The 22,208-nt window shown below is 31.0% G+C and overlaps 2 protein-coding genes across 4 annotated transcripts in view; one reads left to right on the forward strand and one right to left on the reverse strand.

The window, feature by feature from the left end:
• The window catches only part of LOC130821125 (THO complex subunit 2), a 35,847-nt gene extending 29,532 nt beyond the window's left edge, over positions 1-6,315 (reverse strand). For all 3 annotated transcript variants that reach the window (XM_057686768.1, XM_057686767.1, XM_057686766.1), the window contains exons 1-11: positions 6,159-6,315; positions 5,851-6,036; positions 5,641-5,766; positions 5,505-5,546; positions 2,883-2,942; positions 2,712-2,774; positions 1,225-1,305; positions 521-586; positions 395-442; positions 233-301; positions 7-140 (exon numbers count right to left, since the gene is read on the reverse strand). In XM_057686768.1, the coding sequence (XP_057542751.1) occupies positions 7-140; positions 233-301; positions 395-442; positions 521-586; positions 1,225-1,305; positions 2,712-2,774; positions 2,883-2,942; positions 5,505-5,546; positions 5,641-5,766; positions 5,851-5,976 (815 nt within the window). In that variant the 5' untranslated portion in view covers positions 5,977-6,036; positions 6,159-6,315. The remainder of the gene's footprint in view (positions 1-6; positions 141-232; positions 302-394; positions 443-520; positions 587-1,224; positions 1,306-2,711; positions 2,775-2,882; positions 2,943-5,504; positions 5,547-5,640; positions 5,767-5,850; positions 6,037-6,158) is intronic.
• Positions 6,316-9,621: 3,306 nt separating this feature from the next.
• On the forward strand, positions 9,622-14,504 carry LOC130821126 (50S ribosomal protein L15, chloroplastic-like). Its single transcript, XM_057686769.1, has 3 exons — positions 9,622-10,155; positions 12,390-12,541; positions 14,087-14,504. Exons 1-3 carry the CDS (start codon positions 9,705-9,707, stop codon positions 14,303-14,305), a joined length of 822 nt encoding a protein of 273 aa, XP_057542752.1. The 5' UTR covers positions 9,622-9,704; the 3' UTR covers positions 14,306-14,504.
• The last annotated feature ends 7,704 nt before the right edge of the window (positions 14,505-22,208 follow it).

Genomic DNA, 22,208 nt, shown 5'->3' on the forward strand with positions numbered 1-22,208 from the left:
ACTCACATGCTATCAAAATCAACAAGGTCTTCTTTGACAAGCGATGCTGCAAGCTGATACAGCCCAAAAGGTACAGGACTTTGAACTTCCATTCGTTGATAATATTGAAATTTGAAACCAAGGATTTGAGAAGCATGTGACTGCACAAAGTTGGGAAACATGATAAGTCTTCAACAGAAACAGAAAAACTCAAGTCTAACCAACCAATATTTGGATGAATCTTAAGCCATACCTTCGGGAAAATTGGTATTAGATCCAAGAAAAGATTACTGTGAGGCTGCATTTCGAAACACTCCAAGACCTAAAATACAAAGTAGCATTAATCAAAAAAATCCAAAAGAGAACAAAATAAAATACTATGCCTAGACAAAGTAAGTGATGGACAAGGACTTACGATGTCAAAAACGCGATTTGGATCAAGGTCGAAGTGTCCAATCAATGACTGCAGATTATACAAGGTCAATGGAAGCAGAAAACCAAAAACAACACCAGTTGCAAGAAACTAGTAAAGAAGCAAAACCTTAATAGTGCCAATTGTGGAAGATGACAAGTTAGGTGCCCCTGAACCCTCACAAAGTAGGGTCACCTACAGCATAGCCAATTGTGAGAAACAAAAATGACGAACATGCAAATTATCAAGCATATAAAGAAGGCAGTCAAACATAGATGCACTCCCTAATAACCTCCAATAATACATGAAACGTTTTGAGCCAAACACCTCAAGCTATCACAAAGGCAGTCCAGCAAAAAGTGCACTTCGAGTCACATTCTCTTATTTAGGTAAGTAGTAATAAGTAGCAATTTTGATAAATGAACTGGAGTGTGTTTGCATGCTAGCGTGCAAGGGTGTGCGTCTGAGCAAAAATAAAATTACTTAAGCTTACACAAGAAAATTACTACAAGAAAATTTTGCTAATTCTCATCCTAGATCATAATGAAAAACCTTGGATGTTGCGCAGTAAAGATCGCAAAATCATTTTCGTGATCAATGTGAATGATTTCACGGTAATCGTGGTCGTAGAAATTTTTTTAAAATAAGAATTTTACCGTAATGCTGTGATGCAAGTAATATTTCGCACAATGTTTTAGATCAAATGCTATACCCATGAAAATAACAATTAACAATAACAATTTGAGCTTCATCTTTATAAATATAACAAAAAAATATTCAACACATTCATAGTATACAGTCGAAAACTCTAACCAACATTACAAGATAAATACCAGCTTGGCATAGCCCTCGCTTTCTTCTCGAAGAAGGTTGAACTTTGTCTGCTGATACAACAGACGAGTATTCACTCTGACCTGAAATTAAACGGCAACACTACAATAAGAGAAAGAAGTTACAAAAGCATCCGCGTAGCAGTAATTTAATGTTGTGCCAAAGGAACTCAATTCAAAGATCAATGTGAAAAAAAGACTAGTATCACATTTCAAAAGAGACTATCTAAGTTCTAAAATACAGGTTGCTGCACATGAATAAAAGATTTAGAACAGTTGAGCTCGCTGTAAATCTGTAAAATAACACTTTACAGATCTAGTGTGTTTAAAAACCCCAGACTGCAATTTTGGCATTTTATGAAAGCATAAAATTCAAATTTATTATTTTAGCATGCCAAGCCACCATGAATGAGCTTCAACTAAGAATATAACAAAAGAAATGAACAAACCAGAATCTAGATTAATTGTCTTCCAAAAGAATCAGTTCAGATTATATTATAACATTATGTTTCATTGCGTAGTACACCAGTAGGGCATATATACCAAATGTGGGAAATTCGCCAATAAAGGTTGTATTTCCTCTGAGCTTGCAAGAAACATATCTAGTTAAAATACTGAAGACATCAATTCAGCTTAAGAAAACATAACGTCAAATGCTTTTCCAAAGCACTCATACTAATCAAAAAATGTCATAATATTTGGGGAAAATAAAACTTTCCCTTACAAAATATATATCAGCTAAACACATGTATTTATAGACGGTCATTCATTTTGTAAGAAAATAAAATCGCCAGTTTAAATTAACGTCACTTTAAGAAACTCTAGCTTTCTTCCAAGCAAAAAAATTTTGAATGGAACTAATACCCACAAACCCATCACTGCATAGTAGTCAGTAGATGTTAACATTGAAAGAATGCTTATTCCCTTAAACCATTTAATTTCAATTTTATCTCCTCCCAAATCATCGTCTCTCTAACCTCTTTATTCCACCTACGTATCTGCTTCCTGTAACCATTTAACTACTATTAACCTGATCATAAAATCAATTAGATCAAGTCATCACACTAAAATGGAAAATCTTATCCAGACTTTATGTCAGTAACTCAATATACGGACAGAATAGATTATTTTCTACAGTATTCTTACCATTGAGAAGAATAAAATTCAGAAAAAATAGGAATAGTAGGGGGGATAACACCCTTCTTATTTTATTAAGTTGTTCTACTTACTTATGCATGGTCTCCAATGCAAATTTTTGACATTTGAAGCCTTCGACTACGCATTAAAGAAACAAATAAAGGAACACATTGAAAAAAATACGAAATGAATATTATGTGATTTCACATGCCACTGTTGTCTATACACATAAGCAAGAAAATCCAACCATCAAATAAAAAATTGGCCTTGAGAAAAGAAGCTCAACACTAACATATATAGAGAGAGCTATAAAAGTAAGAATAAACACACAGATAGAAACATGTATTGCAAACCTCTTTAGATTTTAGTTCTTGAGCCTTTATTTTGACCATTTCACACTCCCACAAAAATTCTTCCTGAAGTATAGACAATACAACAGTCATCAGTCATTTCAAAAAATCATATATAAATAGAACTTAAAAAAATTCAATGGTAAAGTTTATATCAAATATGGGACAACAGACCTCACAACGCTCCTGGAAAAGCCTCACTGGAACTAATGAGGACTCAACAAACCACCTTGCCTAAGCCATCAAAAAACAACCAATAGAAATCAACAAACTAATAAGACCCAAATAAGATCATAAATTAGTAAGTATGTCAACTATGCAAAAACAACCAATAGAAAGGACCAAAATAAAATGATCGATTAATTGAAGCATGAACCTATGAATAAAATAAAACAACAAATATCAAGCAAAACATCAACGAAACAAATTGTCAATTTTATAAAATATAACACAGGATTAAATGTGAGTGGCAACAATGGAGAGCCATCCATTGGAATATATTATCATATCAAAGTGTGCTCCTAAACTAAAGGGAAAGTTTTATCGCAACATGAAGAAGGGTGTTAGAAATGATCATTGTAGGATGATTTAAATTGCGGAAATGAAATCCTTAGAAGGATGATTGATCATACTTCAAGATAGAGAATTTAAAATGAAGACATAAAAGAGATTAGGTAAATCTTGTAATTACCGAGGATACGATGAAAGAGAATCGATCAAGATCGTTTGGTATGTGCAACGAGAAAATATTAGAGAAGCGACAAGGAAAATCGATAGTTGAAATTTGGAGATTTAAAGAGGTCACTAGAGCCAAAAGTAGTAAATGATATGACAAATTTAGACTAATAAATTGAAAAATTGAAATGACAAATGAGAGAAGGAGAATTCATTGGAGCCATTGAGACTAATAAATTGGTTCGAGTACAAACTCCAATTTTTGGGATTAAGGCTTAGACATTGTTGCTAAATAAAAAAACCCAAATGTTAGTGTGATTTGATTTGATTCCCATGGACTCGATATTCTTAAATTTTGGATTGAATGAGATAATTGATATTTACATAGCTACATAACATTAACCTTGCTATGTTCAAGAATAACATAGTAAGTGCCAAACCAGATGTGTCACATTGGCAAGTTGGCATAGGATGGTTATAAAATAACTTAGATCCTTTGGGGGAAGATATTCTAAACAAGGAGTACTATACAACCATTATCATAGATAATGCGAAGTAGAAATTCCTATAATAGGGAGATATTCAACCACAAAGTAAAATTGGGAGATACCTTTAGGCCTTGACGCCTTAGAGCACCTCACGCCTTTTAAAACCAAGTATGAGCTTATGACTCCTCAAAAACTAGTAAACATGGATATTCTAACTTCTCATCCCTGCATGATTTATCTCACTCATGATGTCCTCTTATATAGATTATAGAAATATCATTCACGTGCTTTAGCTAATTCCACAACTCCACATCTAGACGCATAATGCTCCCCATGCAAGAAACTTCTAACAAAATCATGGTGATGCAAAAGAATTTTTCAACCTTGCTTCTCTCCATTTTGGTGATTTTTTACTTGAGCTTAGTTGGATTTAATTGAGAATATTTGATCTAGTCCGATGAGTTTTTACTATTTTGAGGCTTGATAGCATATTACAAACAGTCATGAGTGCAATAACCAACGTGAATCCACTTTTGCGCAATTGTCTTGCATTTATCTCACATATATTTAGTCGTGGTAAACTCCAAAACCTTTATGCTCGCAATACGTAGTAAATAGTTTGCACTAAGCTTATTAGATATTTGTTTTATCTTAAAAATACAAATTATATTCAGGAACTTGGTTTTGATATAACGGATACAAGAGAAGTTCAGAAGGGGAAGCAGATCGTTGAGTCTTAGCATCATTGACAATAAAAGTTCACAAACTTTGCAAAACTCTAGGAACTTTCAACGATTGATTAATTAAGCTTAAAAATCTGGGAGATCTACTGTATCATAGAAAATTTGATCTAGTGCAAGAGGTCTAAGAGATTGTTCTCATGAAAGAAAACACTAGCTTTTGATAATTGCATGTTGGTATGTGAAGAGGGAGAAGTGAGGGAGGAAAATGCAGTTAATGGCAAAAATGTTCATCTGAACATAAATAAATCAAAAAATATTTGAGCAATAATTCATTAAACAGTAGGCATGAAAAATGGGCAATTGTCATATGACAAGTAAAATGGGGCAAGTGTTCAGTTGAAAAGTATTTCAGCCTTAGGCACAAAATATTTTTCATTTATAAAAAATAATTCTTTGAACCTTTATATAGTAAAGAAGTCCTTTTGCATTCTTCCTAAAATACTACTTTATTCTCTCCATCATTTCCAAACACTTTCATATATGTAATTTAACTGTGAAAATTACTTGATAAGGTTCTTCTAGTACTAATCATATTTTCTTTGCAAATTTTATTCTCAAATGTTATCGTTTACATTTCATGAAAAATTAACATTGAATTCCTTATCATTGTCACTTTTTAATACCAATAATCCAACAGGTAGTATGTCTTTTCGGTTCTCGAATCTTTTGGTTCTGAATAACTATGGTGCTACTTTGCCGAGTTTATGGATGCATGATGTTCTAAGTTCATCACATGGAATACATGAAAATCGGAACAGGGAAAAGCAATTAGAAAATCTTTCAGGGTGTAAAATGTGCAACGAAAATGCTAGTATTTGATATAATGAAGTCTTATAACAGAAAACAGAACATTTACATGAGTTCAATATTAGTAAAAACATATAGCTAACCAGTTTAATAAGACGGGCACGAATATCTGTGGACAAGGTCAGCTGCAATGCAAAAGAATTGATGAACACCAGTTAAAGCAAATGCATCATAATGACTGACTAGTAAAACAGATCAATGAGGAAACAAACAACTAACATCAAGAGCCATTTGAGAAACAATATCAGCAAAATGTGAGCCTAATTCATCCTCCGATACAGAATCCGAAAACTGAACGGCGTCCAATGCTGCTTTACATTTCTGAAACGGCAAGCTACCCTGAACCTGTAAAAAATCCAAAACCCCATGAATTAATTTCATTTTCTAAACCTAGAAAAAAAATACAAAAAAGGGTAGAAAATGACAAACCATGGACCAAACGAGCTCGTAAAGGAAGCGAAGAACAGGAACAGGATTGGGGAAATTGAAATTAGGGTCTCCATTGTTCAATTGACGAAGAAAGTCATCGGTGACAATTCCAAACTCAATTGTCATAATTTAAATAGATATCAATTAGCAAGAACAAACCCTCTGATGTTGCCCAGAAAGTGATTTCTGTGGTAAAAAATTATCAAGAAAAAATTAAGTAGAACCCTAATTGAGCTAGTTCTCAAACAAATTGATAAAAGGATAGAGATTTCAGTGAGTTATAATTGAACATCCATGGCGAATAGTACCTGAACTCGGCCAGAGAGAGATTGGAAGAACGACGAAGATGAAGGGGGAGAGTGAGGGAGGGGAGAGAGTCTGGTGGTGACGCTAGTTACAGAAATCGGAGATGTGTGTTGTTACTTGTTACCCTATTAGGCTATTACTATATGATGATATGATATGGCTTTTGTTCGCATAAGACTCTTCGACTCTTGACTAGGGTTTACCTCAGGTGATCGGAGGGTTAGGTGATAATCGTACTCGAGACAAAGATATATTGCCTAAATTGAGATAGGACTCAATTTATATAAATATATATTGAAGACGGAAGTTTTTAATTATTTTATTCAGCTAGTCTCTTGAAAGACCGTCTCTTTGAAAGACGTCTTTCATGCCCAGCCCACTAAAACTTAATGCTTATTTACATTATCCTTAATGTCTACTTATCGTATTCTTAATGTTGTTGAACATTTAGAGTATATAAACCTAGATTTGTATATACTACATACTTAGTATAGTAGTGAGACTAAATAAATATATTATAAGTCCAAATTAAAGGCCTCAAAGAATTTGATGAATCATTACTTTGATTCATAAGTTTTGTTTGGTGAAACATTACTTTGTTTCATAAGTTTTGCTTGGTGAAACATTACTTTGTTTCATAAGCTTTGCTTGGTGAAACATTACATTGTTTCATAAGCTTTGCTTTGTGAAAAAGCTTTGTTTGGTGAAACACTTTTGTTTCAAAATGAGGTATTGTTTGATATATAGCTCTATAAATAGAGATTATATGCCAAGGAACATTCCATCCCAATTTCATATAATTTATGATTTATCTCTTAAGAATACTCTTATTCTTGTTCTTCCTTTCATGAGATAATATTGAGAGAGTAATTAACTTTTAATATCATCAAAGTTCATAATTCACTACAACACTTGTATTTACTATTGCAATTTCCTTGTGCTAGGATTTTGTTGTGTAGATTGTATCTCATTGTGAATTTCATTTATCATCTCAAGCACCTTTGTGGGAGAAATATCACAATAGGAAAGTGCATGAACGCCTTCTACTCATATCAAGTTTCCGAGCAACTTCTCTGATTGTCGCAACCTTATCTTCATGGTGTCCATTTGGTGATTTACAAAGTAAGGAGTTCCATTGCCATCCACACAAAGGAAATACAAATCGGTTTGTTTATTTGTGTTTGCATTATATTTCCGATAAATGTCTACTTTATTTACATTATTTTTAATGTCTATTTACAATATTTTAAAAAATATTTATAATGGTTCAGTCAAATTAGAGATGGTCAAAGCGATTGCTTAACCCTAATGTAACAATAAGGAATTTTTAATGATCGGGTCGTAATTTGAAGGCATGTTTTTTCAAAAAATTAGAAAATGGTAGTAATCTAGTCACTCCAACTCTTATTATGTTCGGTTGTTCTTTGAAGATTGAAAGTTTACATCGATGATGAACAACGAGGACAATGTTGTTAGAACTCATCAAACTTTCATCTATAAATCTTGTAGGCTCAAGTCTAGATATTTTTTTTTTTTGTTTTCTATATTGTTGAACATAAAATAGATGCTTGTAAAGCGTTTTGAAACGTTGGTTATCACAACGAAACCAACGTGATTATTTAGGTAAGTCTATTAGTAATATCGAGTTGTACCTTTCATTTGGAAAGTTTCATTCTTAAATGTAGATAAGGACAAGGCATAAAGATAAATAGATACAAGTTCAAGTTCGAGGTCAAGTCTAAAGGTCTATATGTCGAAAAGTAAACAGCTACCAATGATAAACTTATATTTAATTGTTCAAACCTAAAGACCAAGTCTTTCAAATCCTAATCATGAAGGATTTAAAGTTCAACAAGCCCAATCTTAGAGTTAGTTGAAGATCAAAGTCAATATGGGAAACGTGTGAATAATAACGCCAAGTTTATGATCGAGAATATTATTTATGTTTGAGAATAGATAAATACAATTCATAGAGTCTAATAGCCTCCTTTGAGGGTCGAGAAACAAGTTGATGATCGAGAATATTATTTATGTTTGAGAATAGATAAATACAATTCATAGTGTTCAATAGCCTCCCTTGAGGATCAAGGAACAAAAGGCCTATGCGGAAGTGTAGATAGAATCCCTCGTGTTAATAATTTCCCTGATGGTCAAGGAACAAGCCCGCTCATAATTAGCCTTCCTTAGGAGCCCGTGCATGTCCAAACACTATATTCTAATCACCATATTCTTAAACTCTAATATCATCGTTTTCGTAAAATTTAATTAATATTCTTCACCTTTATAATTTTTAAAATCAAATATATATAATTATCCAACATACTTATAAATAATCATTTGGTGGGACATAAAAAATATCAAATTTTATGATAATTTTGAAGAGTTTTTAATTATTATAAACCTTAAATGTGTTTCAAACTTGGATGATTAAAAATTGCTTGGCTCCAACTTATTCTTTTAGGATTAGGAGTGAAAGAGGATCATCCATACTTCTAAAACCCTAAGCATGTTTTATCATTATTGAAAACCTCCAATATATAAAATTTTGTGGTGATTATCTATGTCAAAGTTATAGTTTGAGTCATTGAATATATCCATCCCCAAGTCGCCATATCATCTCATCAACATCCATATCTCACAATTCAAACACAATTACTATCATATGAAATCACATAAGATTAAATATTTTATTTTTCATTAAAAACCGTGATCCTCAAAAGAACTCAAAACCTTTAGTCACCCCAAATCATCAAACCCAATCTTAAAACCTTTATCATGAATCATTTAAGCAAAAAATTATATTCCATCTGTCACCCACCAACTTTTAAAATTGTTACAAAAAAATCAAAATTGCAAACAATTTTTATATTAATGTAAAACGAAATCGAAATTATTTTTTACCTTACTTTTCACCCATATAATACTAATAGTGGTTCGATTACCACCACCTTCAAGTAAGATTGATGATTTTCTCTCCTTACGTAATTGTGCATGAACATGTAAATTAAAATATACAATTTGCTTCATTAATAACATGCCCTACTAACCACGTTATTTGAATAGATCATGAATCTAATGGATTGATCCACCCATTAACCATATCTACCGATTACCAAACAGATCAATCCATGTAGTATAAGTTAATTTTGAGCTACGACTCATGTGAGATTGACTTTTAGTAAAACGCCTTTAAAAACAAGGTAAATATATTCTCATAATTTGTATTAATTGACCAAATTAACTTATATATAAAATATATCTCACAGTGAGACTACCTCACATAACAATTTGTGCATTTTGAAAACCAATTTTTATCTCATTGTTAGAGTATATAATATATCATGTGGTTTTAACTATCAACTTAATTTTTTAAGTAAATTGGTTAATTTTCTATCTATCATGGTTAGGTACTTAGGTTAGCCTCTACTGAAAAAAACACGTTTGAAAAGCCCAAGTGGCTCCAAAATGACCAACCCATTGTTCATTAATCATTATCCTATCCGTTAACTCGACTCCCTCACTCATCCAATCCCAAAAATCTACCTCCAATGGCGTCTCTCATCTCCCTCTCTTCTGCTCCTCCTTCCACTCTACTGCCCATCAACAACAAGCATTCTCTACTTCACTCCAATTTCAAAGGAAACCTCAACAATCTTAGAAATGGTACCCCTTACAATTTTGCACAATTGAAACTTCATTTAAGAAACATCATCAAACAAAGAAAACCTCTTGTAATTGCAGCTGCCTCTTCAACAGCTGCTCCAAGTAGTGGGTCGGGTTTAGAGACCCGGTTCAGATTAGATAACCTAGGACCTCAACCGGGTTCGAGGAAGAAGGGGAAGAGAAAGGGAAGAGGTCATGCTGCAGGTCAGGGTAAGAGTTGTGGGTTTGGTATGAGGGGTCAGAAATCAAGGTCGGGTCCTGGTGTTATGAAAGGTTTTGAAGGTGGTCAAATGCCCCTTTACCGACGTATACCTAAATTGCGTGGTATTGCTGGAGGTATTACTCTTTTACCTTTTTTTTAAAAAAAAATATTTTTAAGGTTTATTTTTACTCTGAAATTGTTATTTATTTATTTATTTTGTTGCTTGGCTATTGTGAAATGGGGTTTTGTCTTCTTTATGAGTTTACATTGTTGATGAGTTTTTATTTATCACCTCTTTGTGTGTATGGGATATTTGCTATAAGATGTCTGAGCAAAAATACACAAGAAGTTTTGAGATATTTTTGGAAAAATTAGGGCCTATATAACTAATTAGTGAAGCAAAAGTAATGTAAACTTATAATAAATATAAGTATATACTAATATTTGCGCGGTCGAATAGTGTTAGTGCAAGAGCCAAATCTATCATCAAGGGGTGATGTTGATCACCTAATAGCTCAATCCATGGCATGTATCATTGTTGAAGATGATGGGTGTGCAAAGGGATTGGAGTGGCATGTTGATGAAGCTTCAAAGAAGCCAAGATGGGGCCAACAACACAGTGCTCGAACGAGCACCTATTGTGGCGCAATAGGGGTTGTGCTCGTCCGAGCACATCTGGCCAACACTCTAAGATTGTGAACCTTTTTATTATTTTTTTTTGCGACATTCCTCATTAGCAACACGCTAGACTTCTTAGGTTAGGGCATACTTTAAGTATGAAAGGGTTGCTAAGTTTCAAAGAGACACAACAAATTACCTAAATGTGGTGTCAAATAAGTAAGGGCATACTAGGTTGTCGCCTCACTTAAATGTTGGTGTCAAATATGTAAGGCCTATTCAGTACTTTGCATAGGAGAAAAAAGAAACAAATGGAGCTTGATGTAGATCAGGATCATTAAATTATGGGTTGCTTGCAAGAAAGTTAGAATCATATGTGAGGAATATTAACATCTTATGTCCATGAGAGAGCGTGAAAGTTGTTTATAAGAAGAGGAAGAGGTATAATTTGTGGTATTCAAGACAAAAAATTAGGAATAGATTGGAGTTGTAATCATTGTAGATGAGCAACCAACTCTTAAGGATGTGGCGGGGGATGGATGTAAGAAGAATGATAGGAACATTTGAAAAAGATGGATCATTCAAAGAAATACATCATTATCATCATATGCGGTGAATCCGGCTAATAAAAACTATGATTAGGGTCTGAGCGAGGAATGAAAGACGACAAACCATACTATAAAGGATGATGCAATCCAAGAGTCCTTGGAATCGAAAGCAAGCAAGACAAAACAAGACAAGACAATGCAAGATAAACATTAAGGCTAAGAACATGACCAAAGAAATATAAAAAAAAAATCATAAAGGTCAAAAGAATAAATAAGGCACATGTGACATGGGTGTAGGCTTAGGTGACTATCTAAAGTATAGGACACAAATACGACGTTTCCAATTATGCAACTGTTCATGTCATTCCTAATTTGTTCCTCCCACGTTTTCTTAGGTTTACCCGAGTTTTGTTTCCATCAAATGTGATGCTTTCCACCCTTCTTACGTGCACGTCGGTGGGCTTCCTTTGTAAATATCCAAATCATCTAAATCTACTTTCATGCATCTCTGCAGATGGATGCAACTCCAAGCCTCTCTATCAGAATCTAGTACCTAATTCAAAGAAAGACAATATGTGGAAACCTATCGTGCAACGCAATGTGATTTTATTTCACGTGTCAGTGAACATCAACTCCTAGAATTGCCAAGAGAACTCTCTTTCAATCCACTTATCTTCCTTCTTTTTTTCCCTTCATTTGTGTCCTAATTTTTCTGGTTTCTCTAGGCATATAATTTGTGCAAAGTAGTTCAAATAAAAACCTATCCTGCAGTACAATGGGGATATTTTTTCTAAACGAGTTCAAGATTTATGTGAGGGAAAACATAAAGATAAGAGAACAAGTATGGAGATGTATGTTCCTTTAGTCTTCCAGTGACTTTATACTTCTTTCCAAGTTTTTATTATTTTGCTTACTACTCTGAAACTATCTGCACGTCAAGATTATAAAAGTCTGTTCTTATAGTTTTGGGAAAGAAACACATTTAATGGCTTGTATGTTATTCTTGTGACTCTTATCCAATATATGGGTATTAGTTTCTTAGATTCTGACTGTATACTCCTGATCCTTAAACTTTCTGTTAATTTTCGTCGATCTTTACTTAATAAGCTCATAGTGTTCTAATGTAATTGTTCAATCTGATTGGTAATAATGGAGTGATTTTTAAGTGATCTTTGTACATTAATGTCATTGTCGTTTATCAGGAATGCATGCTGGGTTGCCCAAGTATGTGCCTGTAAACTTGAGAGACATAGAGGTTGCTGGATTCAAGGAAGGTGAAGAAGTAACATTAGAGTCTTTGAAGAAGAAGGGCATAATCAATCCATCAGGGAGAGAAAGAAGGTTGCCATTAAAGGTAAGGATCGTTTCCTATATCGAGTTAACTTGGCTAAATTGAGCAAGCATGGAATATTACCTTCAATTTGCTATCTTCAAACTGTAAACCATCTTTTAATTTTATTAAGGAAAAATTACCGTAGATAATACAACCTTTCGTTAATTTTCGTTGATTAACCATTAATACACCAACTTAGTGGGGTGTTTTCCTAGAATAATACCAACATTTTATTAGCTAATTTACCAATTTTTTTGTCATATAATCTCTTATAGTTCGATTTTTAACACTTCAGGGATATTCTAGGAAGACACCACCAAAGTTGGTTTTTCATGGATAATCAAAAGTTATATTATTGTAGGAAAATAAGCAAAATATTATATTATTCCTGGTAATTTTTCCTTATATTAACAAGATCATAGTATGCCATGAAAAATGGCTTCCCACATCAGACTTCCGGATCCTCGTCTTTCAGGTTTTACATTGAGGAACTACTTGCCAAAGTCTTTTTTTTTTTTTCGTGTGCAAATTAAATCTTTAGGATATATTCTATTTCAGAACAAAATAGCTATACTTCCAATTTCGAGTTTGCTGTAACCTTGACTTCTATACTGGCTATCAAGGGGCCTGGAAGAATGCATTCAAATTTTTTTTAAAATTTGTTTTCTGATGTGAAAGCTTAACATTGACACGAGTTCTAGAAATCTACTGGGAAGTCTATGATTTGGCTGTCAAAACCGGCCTTGATTATGTTGTTGATATTGTTCCAAAAGTTATATCGTTTTCGTCATCATTGTACCTAGTGTATCACGACTCGGCGCTTATAAGAACTATGACTAGAGTCTGGGAAGGAAGGAAGACTTCAACTCATACTCATAAAAGTTATATTGTTTTAGTTGAAGTAATACACATTGAAAGAGTATATATTTCATTTAGCTGCCATCAGTTGCAACTTGTAACCTGGTAAGCTAAAGTTTTACCTGGAATCCTTAACCGACCTTCGTAGGTTCTTCTTGTAGTTATTGTATGAAGTGGACCATAGTGCAATAAAAGGGCTGCATCTCCGCATCACAATGATTTTTTGATTACCCAGACGAATATAGGTCGGATTGACTGTGAAATCATCCACATTGACCGCAAAATCCGTTTCGCGACCGTGGACATGAAAAATTTAGTTTCCCTACTGTCTGACTGAAAAAGCTCTTTCAACAAATGATCTGGTGATTTTCTCTCGTTGAGATTTTTCTAATAAATTTTTGCATCAGAGATGTGAAACCATATGATGTTTCCATAGGCAGAAATGAACACCAATAACATAGGGTTAGTGTCTACAATCCTTAATCAACTGGTTCTAAAACGTCCAATTGCGAGTCCTACGTTTGCGTATACATGAGTTGTTAAGAACAATAAGTGCATTTAAATCATGTGATCAAACAATTTTCTATAGTCGGGATACACTGCGTATGACGATAAGCCATTGATCAACAGAATGATAATCTATCTCTCATTATCAGTATGTGTATGATTTTCATTTGAGCTTGACTGAAATTCTTTTCCTCTCTTTAGATCCTCGGTGAAGGAGAACTAAGTACGAAGCTGAATATAAAAGCTCGTGCTTTCTCGGAATCAGCAAAAGAGAAGCTCGAGGCTGTAGGTTGTTCTGTGACAGTACTACCAGGGAGAAAGAAGTACCTCAAAGAATCGGTAAGGAAGAACCTTGCTCGTGCAGAAGACTACTTTGCAAAGAAACGAGCTGCGGCTACCAATGAAACCGAGTCGGCTTGATTCTGATCTCAGTTAAGCAACCGACTCGCAATACATATGATCATCCAAGATGTATGTATAATGTATTAATTCATTTTGTTCATAGTGGTTTGTTGTAGAGCTAAACTTATGTCCGAGGAATTCATGGTTATGTTGTAATCTTTAGTTATAACTATCAATTTTGATGATTTTTCTTATCAATCAAATCATTGCATCATAACCCCGAGAACAAACTAAATTGAATTAGTGACTCAATAATGAAATGTGAGATTAGAAGTAATTTATATTGAACTAAAAATAAATTGGATTGAACTGATAAATAAAACACAGATTAAACTAAATTGAATTCATAAGTGAATTTGAATTTAATTGAACTAAAAGATTTTTTAATCTATCTATCTATATCTAATACTAAAATAGACATCATCTAATGACAAGTATCAAGCTTTCAGAACTTTTTCCCCTCCAAATACTACTCTAAGTGCATGTTCTTTTGGAAACAATTCTTTCCTTAATTACTACTCTAAGGTACATTTTTTGGAAACAAATTTGACCAAAAAAAGTGGAATTTGCAAAGATATCATAATTAGCCCTATTATTAATGGATGTTATTGTCATTAATAACCCCTTTTAATTAATACTAAGAAAAAATTATGTGCTGGATAAGCCTTTTATTCTTAATTGTAATCAACTATTGTATATTTTTATAACAATTATCCTAAATTACATATCTACAATACAATATAATCAACTATTGCATATTTTTGTTACTATACGTATTAACATTATTCTAAATTCTATATATCATATAGTCATTTCCACAATTCAAGATACTTTTAATATACCAAATTCTTATTCTTGTCTTAATATGAAAAGGAGATCAGACACTTTATAGTAATTGCAATAGAATAATAGTGTGTTATTGGCAATAAAATAATATTAGTAATATTTGGTTTTAAATTACATGCAATATTTACTTTTTCAAGTATGCTCTAATTCAATATTTAATATCTCTAATTATACTTAATAAAAAATTATAAAAATTTGATATTAATAATCTTTGCATTGAGATAAATCAAACAAGATCTCACTTAAATATGTTTTTAACTTATGGATTAGGATTTATGAGTGAATAATGCAAATATTGCTAATGTTGGAACTGATTTAAAACGGAGAAAGTATATATCATTTATAAATTTCGTTGTTTTCTTCATATTTTCTCTTTTCACCTTTTTTTGCTTTCATTCATCAAATTAGTGACTTATTCTTTCTTTTCTCATTATATCTAAGTCTAACATGTTTGGATCTTTTGGAGGAAGATTACTTCTATCTTTTTCTCATAAAAAATCCCTATTTCTTTTCTATTCCCATATCTAAAAATTGCGTTTTTTGTTTTTTAATTATCTCTTTATAGATGTTTTGGATTAGTTGCTTCGAACCAAAAAGAGAAGTAAAGCATGTAACCAATCGCGATGAATGGGCCATATCTCCTGCATTAGTTACAAAAAGAAAAGTGAATTTTTTTCTAATGCAAGTTAAATAACAATGAAATAAGGATATTTTAGACACTAAATTTCAAGTAACAACACTAAATATATAATAAATTGATATTTTTGTTTGAGTTTTATTAAGTTTGAATTTTATTAATTGTTAATTATATAATTAAATTTAGATCTAGATATGATTTGGATTTTATTTATTGGAGTATTGATTGATGCATATATTTTTTTATTGATGGTTTATTTAGTTGGTTTCTTTGTTTAGTTGTTAAAAATTGACTTTCTATTCAAATTGAGGCGATATAAACTACGTTTAGAGATAGACGATACTTATAGAGTAGTATTAAAACTTGAGAAGAATTGTCAATAACAATCATGATATTGTTTCCTAATACTAAATTCTAAAATTTTATTTTCCTTTATTTAGTTTGATCGACAACTAAAGACTTGACATTAAGAATGTCCTGATAAGAAAATAAAGAACAAGATATAAAATTAGAATTCCATCATTTGACTATTACCTAACATAAATTTTAAAATTTTACGCGGTACGTTTTAAGGCATGATCAATCATATGTAGTGATTTTATGGGTCAAAATTAGGCAAATACTAAAGATTTTAATATGTGATGATGCTAATAATAATTGTACTTCAACATACAATGTTGTATACAAATTAAAAAGGTGGTTAAATATTTATAGTTGATATAGTTTGATATAAATATGTCCATTTTCACTAAGTATATATATATATATATATTATTTAAATTTATTTTTCGTTAGTATATATATATGGGTAAAAATTAGACAAATACCAATAATTATTTTTTATTTTACTTTTTTGATAATTTCTTCATTTATTTTTAAAAGTATATGTTAAATATAATTAAGTGTTAATAACCTGTGCTTAGCACGGGCAATCACCTAGTATTAAGCTGAACTGAACCATAAAAAAATAAATAACTAATATGTAGATAGGCACTTTAAAAGTTGAATTCAATTCAAATATAAAAGTAATTTGCTATTGAAAACCATAGTTAGTTACGTAGTTTGATAAATACCATAATTTAGAAACTACATGCATGTTGATCTTGACTAACAAAAAGCATAAGAAAGACTATAATTTGTTAATTGTTGGAAGTATTAATTGGCCTCCAAATATGTTGAAGCAATACCCTTTTAGATTTATTAACACCAACCAATACCCATCAAGTTTTACACAAAATAAATTATTATTCTGTTTAATAGTTTAATCTCCCGTTATATTGTGTGGGTATTTTTGTAAAATTACTCACATTCCACACCTAACTAGGTCTTTTATTTGACCATATTTAACGACAACGTTAGACTCACTAGAGAAAATTAAAAACATAAGTGATTCTAAAAGTAATACTCTCATTTATTTGAACATTACTTTATATATATATATATATATATATATATATATATATATATATATATATATATATATATATATATAAAGTTATTATTACTCTTCTGATTTATAGAGATTGCAATAATTGAGCTTTTTAATTTTTAAGAGTTTTTTAAGTTATGTTTTAGGGATCCGTTTCACTAAAAAGTATTACCCTATCCTTTTTGAATTGCACTAAAGAGGAATTAATGTATTTTTAAGAAAGTGGTAATAAATAATAACAGAATGAATTATATGGGTGCAATTAAAAAAGAGTTAAAATATATGGATGATATTAAAAGAATGTGATGAATCATTTGAAGAATAGGAGAATATGTCGATCAATAAAAAGTCAGAATCATGAGATAATATAATAGGAGTACTCCGTACAAGTTGCTTATAGAATTAGAGTTTTAGAGGTGTGCAAGTAAAAGCTGTCAATGAGTTGAGTACTATTGTATTCGGAATATAGGTGTTTAAAATAGATTATTGATTAAAATTTATCTGATTTTATTTAATTTGAACCCATTTAAAAAATGATTTACAATTATGTAAAAAGTAATATGGATACAAACTCTGATTTCAAAACAGGCCCAAAATAACGAATTCGAAATCGAAACCCTTTATTGGTGTTTATTTGGTTTATCGAATCGATTTTAAATGTGTTTCAGATTGGTTCAAATTAAATTTTGAATTCATGTTGATTTTTACATAATTGTAAATCTATTTTTGAAATCGGATCAAATCGGGTTCGGATACAAAATCAAATAAATGTATGATCATTGAATTTATTTTGAATACTTCTACAATCGCTTTATACTCCTAAATTTACATTTTTTTTTTTTGTAAAATTTCTTTTTTGGTAGTGATTCTAATACTTTTTAAAATTTTTATTTATAACTTTGTGCTTTTACTTATAATCATATCTACATTATTTAACTATCTCTTTTGTTATTTTTTTTTATAATTGTGTCATTAATAAATGTTTGCACTTTCATAGCAATAGAAACTTGTTACGTTAATTAATGACATCAAAAATAACCTTTTTCTCCGGTTAATAAATGATGCATGCACATGAACAAACATCAATGAACATGACTACACGTGAATCTACTCGGAGTATTACACAAATTCTTATAAAAGATTCTTAATACAAAAAAAATTAATATAATGTGCACAATTAATTAGATAGAAAATTGTTCTCCCATTATTTTAAATGTCTCATTGTAAAATGCACCATTTTAATTTCCCAACTACTAATCATCGTTAAGCTAAAAAAATTTTCTATATTCAGTAATCTTCATTTTCTTTTCCATTTCATAAGAAATTCATTGTCTTCTTCTCGGTTTCTCCATTTTCACCATTGTTGATTACTCCTTGCCAGTGTAGAGTTCATTTTTTTTAATCAAAAATCTTGCTCAGTTTCTTCATTTGAAACAGGTATTTAGAATTTTGGTTATTTTTACTCATTTTTGTGCATTTACTCAGTTGTTTTTTTTTCGCATTTAGGTTTTTTTTTTAGGTTTTTTTTTTCTTGGTTTGATATTAATTTTCAAGTTGTTATTTTTATTGTAATCGAAAGTTACTCTTATTTTATTGCATTTAATATGTAATTTTTTTTCGATTTAAGTCATAAAGGATGAACAAACTTTAGCATTTGCCAAGGATAATTTGAAAAGATCCATCTCAAACCCAAAAATCAGTGTTGATGATCAAGATTCAAGCCCCAAACCTGAACGGAAGAAGGCTAAACTGTGTTATGTTAAGTTGGAAACAGATGAAGGATCGTAAGTAAATTAGATGTTCATAATAATTTTGATTTCGTTCTAATGTTGTGGTTTCTGTGTAAATTGGCATTAGATATATTGGTATTTTGTTTATTGTAAATCGATATTAACTATGATACAAGTTAGCAATAGATCTTATCTAAGCTGGCATTTATAATTATAAAAATTGGAATTATATTTATTATATATTGACATTAAATCTGATAGATGTTGCATGTTTCTTAGTTTAAATTTGCATTAGGTCTAAAATTGGCTTTTAAATATATCATAAGTTGGCATTATAACTGATATAAATTAACATTTAATATGTGTGGAATTGGGTTTATGTTTGTTTTAAGTTGATGGTTATTTTGTTGTAAGTTTGGGATTAGGTTTATTGTAACTTGATATTATATTATTATAAATTGGCATTTAATAAATTCTAAGTCGTTTTTTTTTTCTGTATGTGTAAGTTGACATAGGCATTAGATTTAGTATAAATTGACTTTAAGTTGATATAAATAGGCACCAGATCTTGTGTAAATTGGATTTAAATATGCTGTAAGCGGAAATTTTTTTTGTTTTAATTTGACACTATATAAAGAACAAGTAGTGTGTAGGGGATTGAATAAAAAAACAATTTAATTGTGTATATTATTAAGAAAATTTATGATTATTAAATTATGTGAAATCGTTTATTATTATTATTTGTATATGTTATGACAAAGATTTTGTGTATTTTAAATCCTTTTACATTTTAAGGATTTTGTGTTTTAATGCATACTTAGATCATCTTTAATGCTTATTTATAGTATACTTAATGCCTAATTGATCAGACATAATGCCAACTTACAATATTAGACTTAATGCACACGTACATTAGATTTAATTTCAACTTACAACACACTTAATGCCTACTTACATAAGACTTAATGCCAACTTAAATTACACTTAATACCTACTTATATCATCTTAATGTAAATTTATAGGAGTATTATATTTACGTTTCATACTTAATACCTACTTATATCATATCTAATACCAACTTACATCACACTTTATTGCCTACTTACATCAAACTTAATGCTAAATTACATCAGATTTAATGCCAACTTACAACACACTTAATACCTACTTACATCAGACTTAATGCCAATTTATATCATACTTAATGCCAATTTATATCGGACTTAATGCCAATTTACATCAGACTTAATGCAAATTTACATCAGGCTCAATGCCAAGTTACATCATACTTAATTTCAATTTATATCGGACTTATTGCCTACTTACATCAAAATTAATGCCAACTTACATCATACTCAATGCCAGCTTACAACACACCTAATATCTACTTACACCAGACTTAATACCAATTTACAGTACACTTAATACATACACTTAATATATTTCAACTTACTGCCTACTTACATAAAACGTAATGTTAACTTACATCATACTTAATGCCAATTTACAACACACTTAATACTTACTTATATCAGACTTAATGCCAACTTACAATACACGTAATATATATTGTATTCTCATCATCATGTTCAACGTCATTGCGTTCTTCCTCCTCACAACAACAACAGGGGTTTTATTTCAATTAATTTTTATAAAAAATAATTTCAAAAAACAAAATAATAATTGAGAGTTTAATTTCAAAAAAAGTCAAGAACCAAATATTAGCCTTTCTTCTTCCTTCTCCAAAAATATCGCAAAATTTAGAGACGATTGTGCTGAATATCAAATCTTCCATGAAAGCATCCATGGTGTTTCTACTGATAATATAAAAAGAGATGTTAATGATGTTTATTGATAATATGAAATTTTTTTTAGTGATTAATGCAATAATTACATGGGTGGTTTTCAAGAGGAGAGATTAATGATATTCAATGGAATATGGAAAGTGTCTTGATAAAAGAACTCTGCTGGCTGCTGAGTTGTAATGTTATTTAAATTTTTTTTATTCTTTTATTTTTATATATTATTAATGAAATCAGCATTAAGGGCTTGGGCTTGAGGACCGTCTCTCAAAGAGATGATCTCTCAAGAGACCAGCTGACTGTATTAAGTAATTTACGAGATATTTTTTATTAGGCTGATCTAATGTAAATTTACTATTCTAAAATGGTCATTTATAACTTTAAAATGATTATTTATATTTTTATAATGATTAATTAAAAAATTAAACTAATTATATATATGAGTTTGTCTCATAATAAGACGGTTTTATAGAAAACTTCCTAATACAGTAATACTCCTAATATTTAGACCAACTGGGTATATACGATTAAGACGTCTGCTTCAAAAGCCTTTGCCATTAAATTAACATATTCTAATCAGATTAGTGTTTTCCTTCCATAAATATGGGTTAACTCATAATCATTCACGGCAAGTCAATTGAGTTGGGTTTAATGGAGTTCAGTCTTTATGAAATAAACATTAATTTTAACACTACTAATTATTTTAATACGCAATTGGTTATATATGCTTTTAGACAAAAATTGCTACTCAAAACCCAAGAGTAGCGGTTTCAAGAACAAACCACTACTTAATGTTGCGGTTTTGCCCTTAGGTGTAACCCGCTACTCTGAGTGGCGGTTTGTTCTTGATGCCGCTACTTTAAGTAGAGTTTTCTTATGTGGATGATATTAGAGATTTGTTTTCTCTTCAAACATAAGGTTGGAATTATTTTGTTCGTGGACTTATTTTAGGATTAAAACTCTTAACATTATTATATCGTTGTTGTAGGCTTATTTAAAAAAATTCAAAATTTAATTATTATATAATTACTACTCCTACTGAAGTTCACTTCTCATCCACACTTTCAACGAGACAAATGAGTGCTTTTAGTTTTTTTTTTTTGTTTTTTTTTTTGTTTTTTAAGCCAAGGAAATAGGACTAGATTTAGATGAAATTAGATTCTAGAATCTTATATAAAAAGACGGTATTTACTCGAACTGAGACAAAATTTGATTAATTCAATTCCAAAAGCGCGTGTGACTCAATAGATAGAGCATCTGTATGTAGAGCAGAAGGTTTGAGGTTTGACTCCTACTAGGTGCAGGTATTAGCTGGAGGGTTTCTTGACTGCTCCCATCCCTCTTTTTTCTCCCTCCTTAAGGGGTACGGCTGTACGGGTATGATATGTTCGCCTCTCCGCCTCTTTCAAGAAAAAAAATCCATCCTAAACCCTACCTTGTGCGGGATATTGAGATTGTCCCTCGCCTTAACCTTTCT

This window comes from Amaranthus tricolor, chromosome 8 (assembly GCF_026212465.1).
Source record: "Amaranthus tricolor cultivar Red isolate AtriRed21 chromosome 8, ASM2621246v1, whole genome shotgun sequence".
Taxonomy (NCBI): domain Eukaryota; kingdom Viridiplantae; phylum Streptophyta; class Magnoliopsida; order Caryophyllales; family Amaranthaceae; genus Amaranthus; species Amaranthus tricolor.

Bases quoted from the DNA above. Each gene is read 5' to 3' on its own strand.
- LOC130821126 (XM_057686769.1), top strand. From the start codon at position 9,705: ATGGCGTCTCTCATCTCCCTCTCTTCTGCTCCTCCTTCCACTCTACTG. The intron at 10,156-12,389 runs GTATTACTCTTT...GTCGTTTATCAG, and splicing joins ATTGCGTGGTATTGCTGGAG to GAATGCATGCTGGGTTGCCC. The intron at 12,542-14,086 runs GTAAGGATCGTT...TCCTCTCTTTAG, and splicing joins AAAGAAGGTTGCCATTAAAG to ATCCTCGGTGAAGGAGAACT.